The 17610-nt window shown below is 36.4% G+C and overlaps 1 protein-coding gene across 1 annotated transcript in view; it reads right to left on the bottom strand.

The window, feature by feature from the left end:
• Positions 1-574: 574 nt before the first annotated feature.
• The window catches only part of PTPN2 (protein tyrosine phosphatase non-receptor type 2), a 90816-nt gene continuing 73780 nt past the window's right edge, over positions 575-17610 (bottom strand). The window contains exons 9-11 of the mRNA XM_077778260.1: positions 13264-13445; positions 8548-8649; positions 575-944 (exon numbers count right to left, since the gene is read on the bottom strand). Of these exons, the coding sequence (XP_077634386.1) occupies positions 923-944; positions 8548-8649; positions 13264-13445 (306 nt within the window). The 3' untranslated portion in view covers positions 575-922. The remainder of the gene's footprint in view (positions 945-8547; positions 8650-13263; positions 13446-17610) is intronic.

Genomic DNA, 17610 nt, shown 5'->3' with positions numbered 1-17610 from the left:
GTTGGCAAAACAAAACCAATTATGAGTTTGTTATACTGTTAAGGTGATGCTCACATGACAGAGGCTTGCGTGTGTTGAGACAAGAAGAATACTGCCAGTAACCTGACAACTGAGTGGATACACAGCCCAAACACATCAGTTGGTTGGGAAATTCGATGGTAAAGAAGCCAAAAGCCTCACTCAGGAGGGGACCATTGGTCTTTTTATAACAGGAAATGTTTGAGGAAAGCGCAACAAACATCCAACACAAGAGTAACGCTGTGATTTTTAAAATTGCATTGAACTGCTATACTTAGCTGAAAATAATTTAATACCATAATCCATGTTAATACTTTCCTAAGTAACAAAAGGAGTATTATAACTTTTCTTCTGTGCTTTCATCTAACCTATCCTGACAGGAAGACTCTTTAAGAGGTAACTAAAGAAAGTCTGTAAAAGCAAGTGACCGACGTTTTGAATGAATTTCAATTTAAATATCAACTGTGAGTTATAAAAAGTGAAGAGTGAACCCTTCAGGAAACATTCATTATCTAAAGCAGTGCTGTCCTAAGATAAGGCACACAAACCAACATACTCTATTTAATAAAAATATTTAATGCTGCCAAAAAGTATAAAAATACAGTAGGAATGGCAGTACAATACAAAGTAGTCTCTCCTAATTTATTTCTTTTACATCTTTCTACATTTCATACACACATTAAAAAAACTTAACAATACATCAAATTAGAGAGTTCTGCAAAGTCTTCTGCTGGTGGTGCTCTTCTTTCCCTGGATGTAAAGTTTACTTTGTAAACAGACAAATGTGAGGCAATCTACAGGTTTATCAAGCCTCACTTTAGTTTCCGGAGTGGGCTTCAGGTCTTGCTTTGCACATCAATGGTTCAAAATTTATAGCTGCAGAATATTCTCAAGTCATGAATATTTAGGTGTCTGTCAATCTTGGCCTAAAACATAAAATAAGAAGTCATCTATTCAATTCATATTTACCAAACACACAGACGTACAAAGATACACACAAACATAAAAGGACTAACAATGAACTAAAAAGGCAACTAAAAAACATTCCAACATATCACATTCAACCACACTAAGTGCTTCACTGTTGTCTTTGTAAATCTGCTTATGTGCTCGATTTTCAAACAGAATTGGTGGTGTTGAGGTAGACTCATGTTAAAGCACCGTAACTCATACAGGCTTTTGCAAGAATTACTAACTATGTATTTCTCAGGTCATCCTGTATTACTCAAGAAATGACCTCCATGTGAGATACTGACAGACAGACAGGTTAAAAAAAAAATGTACCCACAACAGTTTAGCAAGATTTATATGGTATGTGCTAGACTTACCAATACTTTGGAATTCAATGCAAAAGTCTAATCCAATTTGGACCTCCACTGTATCATACTGCTAAAAATACTATGAACGTAATGTTTGAACACAAAGTTGGCTTATATCTTTAAGTGACGGACTGTTAGCAGCATGCTTTTTTGTCCTGAAGGATAGCACTAATGATTATAGCAATAAAGAACCGAAGTGACATGATTTAGGTTTCTATCAATATAAAAGAAAACACAGACATAAAATAATTGACATATTGTATTTTAATGTCAAAAAGTAAAGATTAATGAGAATTTAAACAAGCAACAGACAGATGAAATAACTACTTTAAGGGCAGTTTTTGATGGTATTTCACAATATTTACATGTAACTGAACTTTGGAGGTAAACGGTATTTCTATTCTTCTTTGGACTTCCTTCGCTAACACACACACACACACACACACACACCCCAAATCTAAATAAATACTTGTTGTTATTGTGTCTCCACATGTATAAATAGGAATATAAACCACACCCACACAGTCTCCCATAACATTTAATCAAAAACCTTCAAATACTACAAAACTGGGCTTCTTCCTGATGACTGACTCTTCCTACTGAAGAATAACAATACCAAGCACCTGGTGTTCTGAATACCTCATTTCTCTCATTGTCCAGCACAGAGAAATGTCAAATCTCCAAGAAACATTCTCATTAGGTGTCTATGAGTCACAAAATCTACTGCGGATGCTTGCTGCTGGGCTCTGCTGAACCCTCAACCAAAGCGGACGGAGTAAGGAAAGGTACTTCTTACTGCCTCTGACTGATGTAAAAAATGTATTTCTTTCCCACGCATTGGGAAAATCAGCTCATCAAAACAAAGCAATTTAATCCACTCAATCACAGCGAATGAAATCATGGTTTGGTTTAGAGAATATTCTGATGTGCCAGTTTTTCTCTGGTTCAGTGGCAGTTCAAACTGTTTTCGCAAAATTTTTTGAAGAGAAAAACTTTTGATTTGTTTCACTTAAAAAACAAGAAGAGTGTTACTTTGGTTTTTAACAAGTAAAATGGTTGTCTAATTTTTCCCACTTAAGTATTTGAATATTCCATAAAAGACAGAGTCCATATGTCATAAAGGAAGCAGAGTGATGTTGGAGCTACTGGAATTCCATCAGACAGGAGTCTGAACTTCAGCTGTCAGGTAGTAGCTGCGCAACTACAGGCAGGTTACTTATCGTCCTCTGACTTGGTTTTCTTATCTTAAAATAGGGTAATGTGTGTAGAAGAGGTGTTAAGCAGGTTCAATTTAGTTTATGCAGTTAAGCTGAATGGCAGAACCGTAGGTGTCTGACATACCATGCCATCTTCCCCAGCACAGTGTTACAGATTCACTTGCCAATGATAAACCATTACTTACAACAACTAAAAGAACTGGACAGGGTTTTTAAAAATTCATTTTTTCTTTGTAAATATTATTCTGGGGGATAAGAAAATTAAGATGAAATCATAGGCAGTGTTAACTATTTTAACTATTTTAAAAGAATGTGTTTATCTGCAGGACTGAGAAGACATATGAGCTTTAACTTAGGAAAAAAATATGTTCATTTGAATCCTCTTTTGTTGATTTGTTTAACAAGTCAAAGGTAAAATGGGTTCAGACAAATTGAGTAGAGTTAGCCATGCATGCTGCAAGCTGTCTTTGGAGAAAGCACCTGCGCACACTGCTTACTCTCATTGTGGAATGGGGCCAGGTTTACAGACAGAGCATAATCTTCCCAAGCTGGCTCCACACCTGAAGTAACAGAAAGTCAAGCTGCATTTGAAGTATTTTCTGCTACCACATATTCACACTACTTTTTACTGAAAAGAATCACAAAACCTTCTGTAAGGTGAGCAAAGAAAGCATCGCCTTATAGAGGAAACAAACGTATCTAATTTCCCTTTCCCGAATTCACCAAACTCAAATTAACTTCAGTTTTTTAATAGCAGTAATTTAAAATACCAACACCATCGTGTCTACAAAATCTTGTCGACTTAGAGCAACAATAAAGAATTGATGATATTCTTTAAAAATGGTCTCTATAAAAAAAAAACCTTCCATGCAATTCTTATATACTGTATATACTATGTAATATACACTATATATAATAACACTGTTTATGCAACAGGTACTATATATAGTGTGTGTGTATATATATATAGTATATATATGCATAGTGTATATATAATACACTCTTTAATGAAAAGCCACAATATAAGTAGACCATAATACGGCCAATATACCCTGTAATTCCCATGTTCCTTTCTACATTATGAAACTAAAATAGAAAGAGTTCAAAAGACTGAACTTCTCATTCTCCCTGTGGACTACCCAGAGATGGTCAGAGCTCTTTAAAATTTTTTCACTGTCAGGTTGTTACTGATAAAGATGAAGCCTTTCAAATCAAGTAAAAGCTTCTCATCTGATTCACTGCTACCACTTGGCAATGCTCTGTGATGGAATAAATGACAGTGAGGAAAACATTTTCCCCGAAGAAGTTTCCAAAATTTAGTAGCTATTTCCTGAAGAATGTTGAGGAAAAGCAATTGTGCAGAACTGCTATTGTTGGAGTTCAGTACCACATCTGAATGTGGTAAATAATGAGAAAATTCCTGTTAATGAGGGAAAAATGAGATCGTCAAACTAATACCATTTTCCTATAAGTCTGTTCTTTAGAACACCACCCAAGGAAGTGAGTAGCTTAAAATTCCCAAATTAAAAGCCTAAATTCTCAAGTCTGGATGAACAACGAAATGGCTATCGCTGGCGAGGACATGGAAATAGCCTAACGCATGCAGTATCTGGACTAGTGCTTTGATGGGGCGCCTGGGTGGCTTAGTCGGTTAAGCGTCCGACTTTCACTTAGGTCATGATCTCGCGGTTCGTGGGTTCGAGCCCCGCGTCGGGATCTGTGCTGACTGCCAGCTCAGAGCCTGGAGCCTGTTTCAGAGTCTGTGACTCCCTCTCTCTCTGACCCTCCCCTACTCACGCTGTTTCTCTCTCTCTCCTAGAAATAAATAAAAACATTTTAAAAAATAAATAAATAAATAGTGCTTTGAAGATAAGTACAAGAAAAAAAATGGAATCCAATCCAAATAAATGTACGAGGCAAAAAGATGAAAGAAACAGGTAGACTCCAGAATAAGTCATTCAGGGAATGACCAAGACCTGCATATTAAGTCAGGAGAAATTAGTTTGGTTATGTGGAAGAGTATTACCTTCAAAATATTATTCATAAGATTTTGAGCCCCTATCCTCTAAATAGTCAAGGCCAAATTAAAGGTTTCTTAAAGTAAGAGAGACTTTATTACTAGCTATTGATGTAGAAAGGAGAACACAGATCAGACGTTTCCGCACTTAATTTCAGCCTAGATCACTGCACCAAGGTCTGACCTCGGCTCCCCTCACCACTTGGGTGCAACACCTTTACTCCTTATTCCCCACTCCCCTGCCAAACCCACGTGGACTGCTGGACAAAAATATAGATTGATGTTTACAGAAGGGGTGATTCCTAGACTTCTGATGACACACGTAATGGCATAAGGCTTATAACAGACTACATTAAGAAAAACCTCGGTAAGTTTTGTGTCTGAAAGTAAAAACCAAGGCAGACTAGATTTTAAAATCTGTACAATAGCCAGGCAGGCACCCTGGGGATGTAGATACTTGTTGAAATAGAATATACAAAGGTTAATGATAATATTTCTAATATAATCAGGTTCTGGCCTGTGTCAATTTACATAGAATCTAGTCAAAGATATTTTTCTAAGAGGGGAATGACTTGTAGAAGTTAAGTCTTTCTTTGAGAATGATCGAATTCTAAAATATACTACAAAGCCTTTTCAATGATTGCAGCATAAAAGAATGTAGCAATGTTAAGTCTCAGGCTGATTGTGGCTTAATAATAACACCTACTTCAAAAGCGTGTTGTAAGGATTTAATAGGATAATCTATGAAAGTGTTTATTAGCACAGTGCCTGGTACATAGAAAATGATCAATAAATGGTAGCAACCAACACTCTGAATTGACACTGAAAACAAAGAAGGACTTGCTATAAAGAGTGGAGGATCACTCTGTATCATAAGCTACTTTTTAAACCGATACATATTTTTTGATTCATTCCATCAATTCTAGTTTATTTAATATGAAAGGGACAAAAGCACAGTGTACATAAAACTAACTCAGGAGTTGTAATTCCTTCTCATAACATACCTGTTAAAGCAGAGCTATTTACAAAAAAAATCAACGCTTTTTTACTTCCTTTCTCTTTTTTGTCCATCCATTTTGGTAGAAATGTATCAATGCAGAGTCAGCATTAATTTGAAGGTAGAAGAGGAAAACGACAGAACACATATATAAAATATATCCTAAACATGAGGAATTATCTTTATATTGTTCTGAAGTTCTCTATACACTTTTACATGTTACTGTTTTTAATCCTCCAAGAATTCAGGAAAAGGCATTATTTTTATATATGGATAAACTAAAAATGGAGAATTGTATTTTTACATGTTATATATATGCAAGCATAGATAAAAACTGCTAATAGGCCAGCATAAAATACGTAGCCACACTTGGAAACAAATACGTGACCAGCTGGTATAACCAGAGAAGACGGCATTAAATCAAAGACTGTTGTTTTTATCGGCAGGGACAGAGATGAACACAAATGCACTATCTATTAATGTAAATACCTTTCTTAAAAACGATACAGCCTCTGGCTTATTTTAAAAAATCTTTCTTTCTTCCTTAACCTATTCCAAAAATACTACTACCCCATTAAAATCAAACTACAGAACTGACTTTTAAAATCTGTTATAATTAGAAAATATTAGGAAGACCTAAGGACAAATTTTGTAAAATGTAGAACCTACCACGGATTGCTAACTTTGTCACCTGGCTATTACCCAAGAAGGCAGGAGCCCAGTCTGTATCCTTCCCTCTGACAACCATGCCTCTTTCAATAAAGGGGCCAGGATGATGACCCTGAGTACCACAGCACATTGCCATGTAATTTTAATAATTAGTACATGGAACCCACCAAAATTATTATTACTGGTAAAAACTCAACACACTATCCTTCAGGATCTACTTGAAAGGAGAAAGATGACTAACCCCTGCAGAAGTTCATCGACAAATGTTTACTACACTGAATATGATTGTTCAGATAGATTACAACAAACACCACTCAGAAGGAAAGAAAGCAGACAAAAAGCAAAGCTAAAATCCTGATTCCAGGGAAGCACATTTACCCTGCAAAGGGGCATCATTATCAGTATTTTTTTTTTGTAAGAAGTCTTTACCTTTTTTGTTTAAGGCAAGGCTACTTTCAATTGGAAATTCAGTACGATCTAACCGTATTTTACTTGCAGAGTAATATACTGCATTTTAGCAAACATAAACCAAGGCAAATGAGAAAGGTTTTAAACCAATAATGACGGGTCCCAGTACCTGAACACAGGTTTAATGCAGACAGACATTTAAAACAAAAAAATGTCCCTCTTACCTCCTCTCCATTTAAAGGTTACAGGACACAGTAATACTGAATTAGGACACAGGCACAAGTTACGCAAATCTTATTTAATATGTAGTACCACCTACATCCTGCTTTCAGACTTTCAGCACAATTTAACACATTCAAGAAGGCTGCTAAAATCAGTTCAAAATACCTATCTATACCAATGGTTTTCAAACTGTTTTTAGGATTTTAACTGTCCCCTTAAAATAATTAAACCTCATGCAGTGATCTTATATAGTATATAAAATAGATAAAGCAGACATGTTCTGGTTGAAAATAAAGGCTGGTAGCTTGGAGTCCTTCCAACCACCTCTGGGAGACCCCTCAGAAATCCAATGAGCGTAGTTTGAAACCAGTGAAATAATGTGATTTTATTATGTCAGCAATTAAATTTATAACAACTATTTAAAGTTTAAGTTAAACAAGTGAAACGCTGAATGGAATGTTGGGATATGAAGAAGGCTAGCACTCAAATGAGCAGTTAAATTCATCAGACAATATGCTTTAAAAATACCCATTAAGAAGTTAAAGGGACAAGGTCAGGTTTGTACATCATCATACTATTTATTGAAGTAGAAAGAACCTGAAAATTTTTTACTTCAAAACTTCAGTATAGTAAACTGAAATTGTGGATAATAAAATGCTGCTCCTTCTTTTTATTTCCTAAATCATGGTTTACCCCAATTATAAATTAGGGTAATTACATTGAAATGTTCACGAAAAATAAACAGTACCATCATGGGCTTTACAGTAACCAATTTCTTTACAAAGTCTTGAGACCAAAATGTTACCTGACTATGCCAGTAAGGAGAATTTTCCTTCAAAGATATTTTTAAGGAAAATTTTTGTTTCTTTCTCTTTCTAAATTTGGGAAAACTGTGAAACATAAAAGAAATGCAAATATAGAGTAAAAAGTGCTTATTCAGAGTAGTTCTAACTGCTCATATCAAACTTCTCTTTAGGAAAATGTATCCAGTACAATTGAATCAACATACAATTTATTTTTTTTATGGTAACAGATTTTGCATATTGAGCTTTTAAAAAGTACATTTAACTACAAAAGATTAAATACTTATAAAATATATTTACCCTGAAATGGTTAAGAATATAAAACGTTGATGCCCATGTCAACAGTACATTATACATTACACGCATTATTTAAAGGTCATTTTCTTTCCAGTAATAATGTAGATAAAACCACAATATTTATTGCTTGTTATCAAGTGCAGGTTAAAATCCAGATAGCCTCCAAAAACAAATCCTTGTTTTGAGGATTTCTCAATCTGGCCAGGTGAAATATTATGCTGAACATGTACGAATACAGTTGCAAAATGTACCAGTTTTCAATAAGCATTCAAGTCTTTATTTCGGATAGCTGTTTACAGTTTGGGGACAGTGTCCTGAGATGTTGGGCTGGGGACTGAATATATCGCTTATCTGGTTGGTGTCTATTCTACCGCACCGTTTCTGGGGCGTGAGGATTTGCTAACAGACAAACCCTTGTGACTAACGCACCACTGTTAGCTACGAGTGTGGGGGCTTGCAGGGCAGAGTTGTTATTTATAGGACATTCTGCTGCAACAACAGTGTCCAGCCAACGAAAGCGCCTACCAAAATGACTGACACAAACCCCATCTTAGTGAGAATAGGTTGCCAATATAACCACCTTTTCCTTTTTCGTTCAGTCTCATTTAGCCTCTGTTTCATCTGCTGCACCTTCTGAGCCGTGTTAGCTTTTCTGTCCTCTCGAATACGTTTCCGTAGAACACTAGGAATAAATAAAAACAAATAAAAGGAGGTGTATGGTAGGACATAATTACTCTAATGCAGAGGACCTGAGCCCAAATACCCACCTCCCAAGCCCCACATTTTAAAACTTTACATTAAAACACTGGAATGAAAAAAAGGGGAGGATTTTCAATATTCTAAGTGGTCCAGAGATGTACTCTAATAATTCAGCAATTTCTGGTACAATTTTCTATTAATAAATGCTTTTAGTAGGACCTGAAAATAAGTACGGGGCTTTCTTTTGTTGAAATGTGAGCTGGAGGCCATCAGCTTGCTTTCTTGCTAAGCAGCCGGAAGAGGTGAGGGAGAAGAGTCCCTGGCATCCAAGCCACTTTTGTTGTTTCCATGTGATTTTCCACAAAGGCCACTCATAAAAGCTATCTACTTCATACTTCCATGAAGATGCTACCATGGGATGTCTATTTCTCTGTTTGTCCACTCTTATTTCTAGCTTCCATCTTTCTATTCAATACAGAATGTTCCACTGGAAGCTCTCTGACTCCCAGGTCACATAGTCCTAGGACACTGTAAAGAAGAATGGCCAATGGCAATATGTACATTACTATATCTTCCCTTTAAAAATTTTTCACAAAATCCATCTCCTTTTCACTTATTTCCTATAATACAGCAAAAACCTAACCAGTTTCCTTGCCTCTGAATTACACATTATCACCATAGTAATTTTTCTTAAGTACAACTCTCTGGTTGTAGATCTTGATTAAAAATTTTGGATGCCTTGTCAGTCTACTACATTAAGAGCCAACTTTTTTTTCCCTACCCAAAATGTTTAACCTGAATCTAATAATGAGAAACAAGCAAAGGAATCCAGATTGTGGGGTGTTCTAGAAGGCAACTGGTATAGCAGGTGCAAAACTGTCAAGGTCAAGCAAGGAAAGGCAGAAAAGTGGCAGTGGACAGTTGCAGATTAAAGGAGACTAAAGATCAATCAAATACAATGCATGATCCTTGATTAGATCTCAAATTGTGTCTTTAAATAGCTACAGAGACTGGGATCATGAAAATATTCCAAAATTAGATTATAGTGATGGCTTCACAACTCTGTCAATGTACTAAATCCACTGAACTGTATGTTCAATAAAGTTATTTTTTTTAAAAGCTATAGGGTGGGTCTTTTAGACAACTAGAGAAATTTGAATACAGACTATATATTAGATTATTTTAACAATGTTCTAATTTCAATTCTGTTTTTCCATTTCTCCCTCCATTCAATCCCTAGAGCCCCTCTATTCTTACCTCACAGCATTTAATTTATAGTAAATAAGTCATGTTGCTAATTTGGGATCTTGTTTTACCCCCTAAATATATTTGCAACTTGGGGCTCTATTTTGCTTATCTCTGTGTACTTTTCGGATTTTAATGTCTTCCTCACTTTACCTATCATATACCTATCATTTACCTGCCATATACCTATGAACTCTACTGTAATGACTTGCAAAAATTATTACCCAGAATTCACTCTGAATTTAAAATTCATTATTAACAAATATGTGTGTACCTGCCAGTGAAAAGAAATTAAATTGTATTCAAGTGCAGGTGAAACATATATAAAATATGTAAAAGAATACATGTATTTGCTTCTGCTAGGAGACTGAGGCCAAACAACCAGACTGCAATTTAGATAGAATCTTTAACAGATTATTTCACTTAAAACTTTCATTACAATACAGAAGATAATTATGATTTTTATCCAGTGTTCATATTTACCATATCACCCCAATATGAGTTCACCAAGTATTATAGGATTATGTAATTAGTCCTTTAAGTATTATATAAGAGTTTAAGGGGATCTTTTTTTTTTTTTTTTTGAGACAGAGGGAGAGAGCAAGTCGGGGAGGGGCAGAGAGAGAATTCCAAGAGGGTCAGAGCCTGACGTGGGGCTCGAACCCACGAACCATGAAATCATGACCTGAGCCGCAAGTCGGATGCTTAACTGACTGAGCCACCCAGGCGCCCCAAGAGGATTTTTTAAAGAGGATTTTCATGATATTTAGAGAAACTGGTTATGGTTTCGGTTGAGTTGAAGACAGAATTTTTTTCCCATGTAGAAAAATGGAATAGAGGCTCTTGCTTTCCAAAAATGTACTACACATGCTTTTAGTAATGGAATGAAAACAAGTACCAAGAGATGCCATTACTTAAAGAATGCAATTCCAGAGAAGAACTATTCTCAATTTGCTTTTTTTTTTTTAAATTTTTTAAATGTTTTATTTATTTCTGAGAGAGAGAGAGAGAGAGCACATGAGCAGGGGAGGGTCAGAGAGAGAGGGAGACACAGAATCTGAAACAGGCTCCAGGCTTTGAGCTGTCAGCACAGAGCCCGACGCGGGGCTCGAACCCACGAACCGTGAGATCATGACCTGAGCCAAAGTCGGACAGTTAACCGACTGACCCACTCAGATGCCCCAGAACTATTCTCAATTTGTGATGCAATAAACTATTTGCTTAGTTGGGCCTAGGGAAATTGTGCCCAAGTAATAACCTGCCCTGGTCTACACAATTCTATAATTCAAAAGCCACAAATTGGCAGGGAATGACTCCTGTGGACCCTTGTCCACAGAAGACCACATGGAATTCCTTACAGTGACACCCACAACAGGCTACTACCAATACATGTCTTGACAAACATACTTCACGCTATGCAAACACACAGGAGAAGGATTCAAGCGAACTGACTTTTCATTTATCCAAACTGTTCTCCACTCAGTGACTTGGGTGTATGGGTTGCACTATAATTGAGAACACTGGCTTTTAAACTTCAACAGCAAGAAATAGCTTACCATCACAACATAGTAGCCTCACATACAGATACATTTTTACATGTATACAATATATATGCCAATATATAGAATTTATATTATGCAAAGATGTTAAAATACTTAGTAATTATCTCTGACACTCTGATCTATTTTATTCTCTAATTTGAACTCCAATTTCTATTATATTGTATTCTATTATTTAAAAAATGCTTTTTTTTATAACTCACTAAATTGATTTCATGACTATAGGAATGTGACCTTCAATATGAAAAAACTGACTTGAAGGATATTTAATAATGAAAATGAAAGAAAAGAAAGTATTGTGTTCTATTCCCTTGAAACTGAAAATTCCTTCAATAAGATCTTGATTTATTTTATTAGCCTCCTTCATGCAAAGCTGTAAGATCAGTATTAAAATTTATTAGAATTGAACAATATAATTTTTCACGGCAATCTTTATTTTATGCCCTTTTACTCTTCTACAACCTTGCCCCCTCAATTAGTCTTCTCTGCTCACAATCCTTACTTTCCTACTGGGCCCTGCCTGTTTTCAAGCCTGACCTGGTCTGCTCTATCTTGGGGGGTGGGAAGAGCAAATAACATACGCATGCATGCACCACCTTCCTTGCCCCCAATAAAACCACCTCCACAATCACTCTATATAACTCCTGAGTGGTTTTCCTCTTTGGGAAAGATTAAAAATCAACACTTCTGAAATACTAAGGGTACCGATTCAATCATCACGCCTGTGTTCCATTTAATTCTGCACATGGTACTAGCCAAAACAACATTAGGAACCTGAGAATCTTATTACCAATAAAGATAAGGTAATTTAAAACCATATGAACTCTTGACTTAAAAGTATTATATTTAAAGTGAAAGAAGGAATAAGTAAGCAACTTCAGCCTAAAACCACTAGAGCCATAAATAAGGTGTAACAATGCTAAGTTACTAAAGCCTTCAGTATAATACATAACACACATACTATGTATTTACTGTAATGTTACCTTTCATAAGATTTCAGATAATTTTTATACTGGTGAAATACAGAAGTGAAGCTACTGTAATTTATAGGAGAACTCAACAATTTTCATGGTGCCCCAACACCCCAATGTAACAAAGAGAACTACAACATGAAATTTTCCACAATAAAGCTACTTGACAAAAAGGAGAGAGAGTACATCACTGACAGATGAAGAGGGGAAATGAATGAGCTCTTTCACTCATACCTCAGGATACCAGCTTCCTAATGGGTGAGAGATAATTAGAACCTTAGAAATGTAACTGTTTAATTTAAAACCTGAAATTATTTACAGATTCATATGGAGTCAAAACTCAATAAGTATAAAAGGGCATTTTGTTTAATTTTTTTTAAAAAGACTTTTCCCTTTCCAATAATGGAGTGACTTTTAAATATTCATTTACATATTTTTATCATTTCATTAAAGGCATGTTATCAATTCCATTACAACCGTAAGTATGAACACTAATACTTGTACAAATGGCAGGTATTCGTACAACTCATATTCTATAAACTATAGGTTTTAGCATCTAATTATATTAACTTTAGGAGTCAAGTTAGTATTGAGTTAAAACCATTTTCCAGCTGGTTTCTATCAGTACTGGCTTCTTAACAGGGCTGAAGTTCTTTGAGATCAAGGAGGTCATCACGTACCACTCAAATGCCCATAGGTAATAAATGAATGAAGGGCTACAGTAATTCAATAAACAAAAGGCCTATATTAGTTCATATCCACTGAATTTATTAAAATAAAAAAAGTTTCCTCTTTTCAAGCATGTTATTACCATCAGCTTACCTCTCGCTGTTCTCCTCCATGGTATCCGGCGTTTTAGAGGATAGTCCTGTGTATCTGTCACCTGTCAGTTTTTCTTCTTCTAGGCCTATCCTATTCCCATTGTATTTTTCAGTCATTATTTTGGTTGGTGAATGATCAAAAGTAGGACATACGTCTTCCTTAGAGAGCTCTTTCCACCGTTTCTAGGTAGGGAAGAGAAATGAAAAACAAATGCAAACACTAAAATTGTGGTTTTCTTTAAATAAATATATGTATGACTTAAATTCTAGATTCAACTTAAGAAATCCCTGTGATGGTTACAGATGAATGGGAAAAAAAGGCATTTTGCCAAAACCTCTTGTAGATGGTTAAGTTCAAAATTAAAACATAATAAAGCATTTAATATGTACCTCACTATACAGTTAAATCTTAATGAAATTTAGTGGACTTTAACCTATTGGAGACAAACTATACCAGGACCTCACCGAACTATGAGTCATGGGAAGATTTTAGCCAAAGACAGATTCTGCTGGACGCCTAACCCACAGCGATGTTAACACTGCAAACAGTGACCAAGATGGCACTTGAATGTGATCTAGCATCTCCCAGTTCTTTGCCATGGTCCGGTCTAATGGAGAAACAACAGTGAGATCTCCAGGCAGGTCTCTCTGATGTCAAAGGACTTTAATTTGTTTTTTTTCTATCACATATGCTAGCAGATTCAGGTAGCAAGTCTACCACCAGGTTAGAAAAAACTCTGCTAGCATGCCTGGACTTCAGCGAGGAGGAGGGGTTTAGACCAAGAGGAAGAGAAATTCCATTTCCTTCATCTATGAAACAGGCTGTCATCACCTACCACGGGAGACTGTTGCGATTAATGAGACAACATGCCCAGCACCATGTCTGGCAAATGTTAGATTCCTTTGCCCTCACTGCCACCATCCGTTGTGAGAGAGGAAGAGGTGCAAAGTGTATGTTGGCACCAGGAAGATGAAGGCACCAACAAAGGGCTAGCCAGAGAGAGAGAAGGCAAGCATAACCTCGGCATGGGGATCTCTCAAGTCCTTCAAGGGCTGGGACCTAGGAACACAACCATCCGTCTCCCTACCAATGATAAGACTAGGTGACAGTGAGAGCCAACGGTTTTGATGATCTGTGACTCTGACACTAGTGCAAAATGACCTGGTATGGACAGGGGTGGCCCTCTTAGAAGATCCTATCAGAGAAGCATGGGGTCTAGAATCTAATGAATAAGAAAGAGACTCTGTAATTTACTGCCTGAGGATTTTAATGTTCTTGAACAGAGATGTAACACTGTAATTTATACTTGTCTGGAACTTAATGAAATATTCTTTCCTTGGAGTTGCTTTGGTAAAAAAACGGCATGGTTAAAAACAATGCTTATATATTCAGATTTTTTTAAAAAATCCCTGGAAAATTCACTGAGACCCTGATAAATTAGTTGCAAACTTGTTTCATTATCCTACAACAGAGGACTGAAAAAGGAAAAAGGCATTTTACCACACTCCACCTTTCCCATATAAAGCTATTTTATGAAGATGCACAATTAATGTATTTCTTTTTAAAAGTAGATTTACAAAATAGAGAATGTAAAATTTTGTAACCTGCTACATTTGGAGGACAGGAAGCAGTACAGTTTGGTAGAACTTGAGAGCTTGGCCCTGAGAGATGAAGCCAGAAAGAGAGTAGACATCAAGGAAAGAAGTCTCTGAACTTATGAGAAATAATGGAATGGAACCAACCTCTCTTAAGCAAGGACCTCACAGGATGTAGGACACATCCAGAAAGAGTGTTCTGCCAATATTTGAGAAACTACTATAACAGAATGTGAGAGTAAGATGTGTTTTTTTTTAAGTTTATTTATTTTTTTTTGAGAGAGAGAGACAGCACAAGTAGGGGAGGGGCTGAGAGACAAAGAGAGAATCCCAAGCAAGCTCCGCACTGCCACTGCAGAGCCCAATGTGGGGCTTGAACCCACAAAGCCATCAGATCATGGTCTGAGCCAAAACCAAGAGTGGGACACTTAATGGACTGAGCCACCCAGGTGCCCCAAGAGCAAGATGTTTTCACTTCGTATGACTATGTCAGGTTTCTTTCTTCCCATTTTACATTTTTGTTACTCAGTCCAGGAAGCATTTTGTACACTGAAGATGCATGCAGGGTAACTTCTCAGGCACTTACTATACTCACATTGACCTAATGCTTCAACTTCACCAGCTCTTAATCCTCAGAAGAACCTCAGGAGGGAAGTGTTACCACTGTTGTGATTACCCCCTTTTACAGATGAGATGGGTTGGAAAGAAGAGAAGTAATTTGCCAGGCTACGCAGCTAATGAACAGCAGGCCCCCAGATTTTAATGCTATAATCCCTCACAATTAACTGCATGTCTGAAAAGGTCATCAATTTCAGATACTCATCAATTTCTTAAACCAGACAGTTTAAGAAAGTACCCAATAAAAATGAGAAATTGTCTCCAGAATTTAGGTTGTTCAAAAAAATTTTTTTTTTTAATTTCGACTCTTCGCTGGGGAATGTAATTATAACAACGTGGCCTTATACTTGGACAAAACAATGTCAATAAACAAGACAATGACAAAAATCAAGTCTTATTGGACCACTTCCCAGAATATGCAACAAATTTCAGAATCCGTCAAACATGCAAAGGACTCAGAAAAAGGTAATGGGAGTGGAGGAAAGGAGATATTTAATGGTAGTGAATTTTTAAAGAAAATGTCATTCTGTCATGTCTCTGGGCAGCAAACTCACTCAACTTTGCCTTTCCTGTGACCCACAAGCAAGCAGGCACTCCAGAGTCTCCTGCCTTTACTTGTCACTGCTACTGCCTTAGTGAAGCCAAGGAAGGAATCAATACTGCGCTCAGTTACAACTTCATTCAAGCTCTCATCTGAAGGCCTGGAGGACAGCTTATCTAGACTGAGAATTTCTCATCTTCCTTTCTAATCCTATGCTCATGATGAACCACACTCCGCACATCATGTGCTGCTTGCACATCACCCTGCACAGCGCCTGTACCCCCACCCATCTCTCACTGAAGAAACCCACTGTAACCTGTTAAAAATAAATAATTTGCTTTATTAGTAGTGTCAAATTACCAACTAAAGATCTTACAAGATCAATTCTGAATTGCCAATCTGGATATTTTACTCTATGAGGTTTGCTATCATCATGGATACGGGGAGGATGCTAATAAGTGGTTATACTAGAAACTACAATGTGGTTTTATATCCAGCCAAGGCTGAAAGGTGTAAGGTAAATGATATGGCTTAGAGACAACTAGAACTTATCTGTATTTATCTATGTACGTCAAAGTCATTGGAAATTTCCAAAAATAAATACATGCTACATGATTATAATCACATGTCCTTACTGATTTCAGAAACAATCGCCTTAGATGTGTATATTAACAGCTTTTCTTGCCCCCAACAGGTTCTGAATCACTTACTTTATAGTCACCTATGTTGGAATTCTTCATAGGAAGACTAACATAAAACTGTATCCAATAATGAAAATACCACTCACATAGTACAAATCTAAATTAAGACTGAAGGTGAAGACAGATGTCCCCTTTAGGAAAAAATACCAGAGACTCAGAAATATGGTTTGGGTGCTGCTGAACAGATAGTACTCTGGGGGGGACACAGGACCAGGAAGTAACACCCTCCCACACCCCTGGCCACCATGCTCAAACAGAATCTTCCTTCTTTCTTCTTACAAATATCAACTTTCCCCAAAATTCAGAGGTAAAGAGGAGGAGGTAGACATATGGAGCAAAAGAAAAATCTTTTTATAATTTGGCTATCATATTCTTATATGTCAAAAGAGATAGTTTTATGGGCGACAATTATATTCATGCAGTTTGGGGTTTCTACAATTTAGGATCGTAGGTCTTATAATTCAGGATTTCAGGGAACTTTCCTTCTCTTAGATTTTTATTTTAAGCTAAGTTTCTAGAACATCAATGTCCAGTGAAATACAGTGTAGCGATATTTACAAGTTTCAAATGTCTAGTAGTTGTGTTAGAAAAAGATGAATTTTAAAAATGTTTTATTTAACCCAATATAAAAAATACCATCATTTGAACATATAATCAATATTTTAAAGTGTTTTTTTTAAAATATACTTTGAGAGACAGAGAGCAAGGCAAGGGCAGAAAGAGGGAGAGACAGAATCCCAAGCAGGCTCCACACTGTTAGTATGGATCCCAATACAGGGCTTGAACTCACGAACCGTGAGATCATGACCTGAGCCAAAATCTGGAGTCAGACATTTAAACAACTGAGACATCCAGGTGCCCCAGACATATAATAAATATTTCTTAAATTATT

The sequence above is a fragment of the Crocuta crocuta genome, unplaced genomic scaffold (genome assembly GCF_008692635.1).
Source record: "Crocuta crocuta isolate KB4526 unplaced genomic scaffold, BGI_CrCroc_1.0 scaffold26, whole genome shotgun sequence".
Lineage (NCBI taxonomy): Eukaryota > Metazoa > Chordata > Mammalia > Carnivora > Hyaenidae > Crocuta > Crocuta crocuta.
The sequence above is the reverse complement of the archived record's forward strand: the minus strand, read 5'-3'. Positions and strand labels throughout refer to the sequence as shown.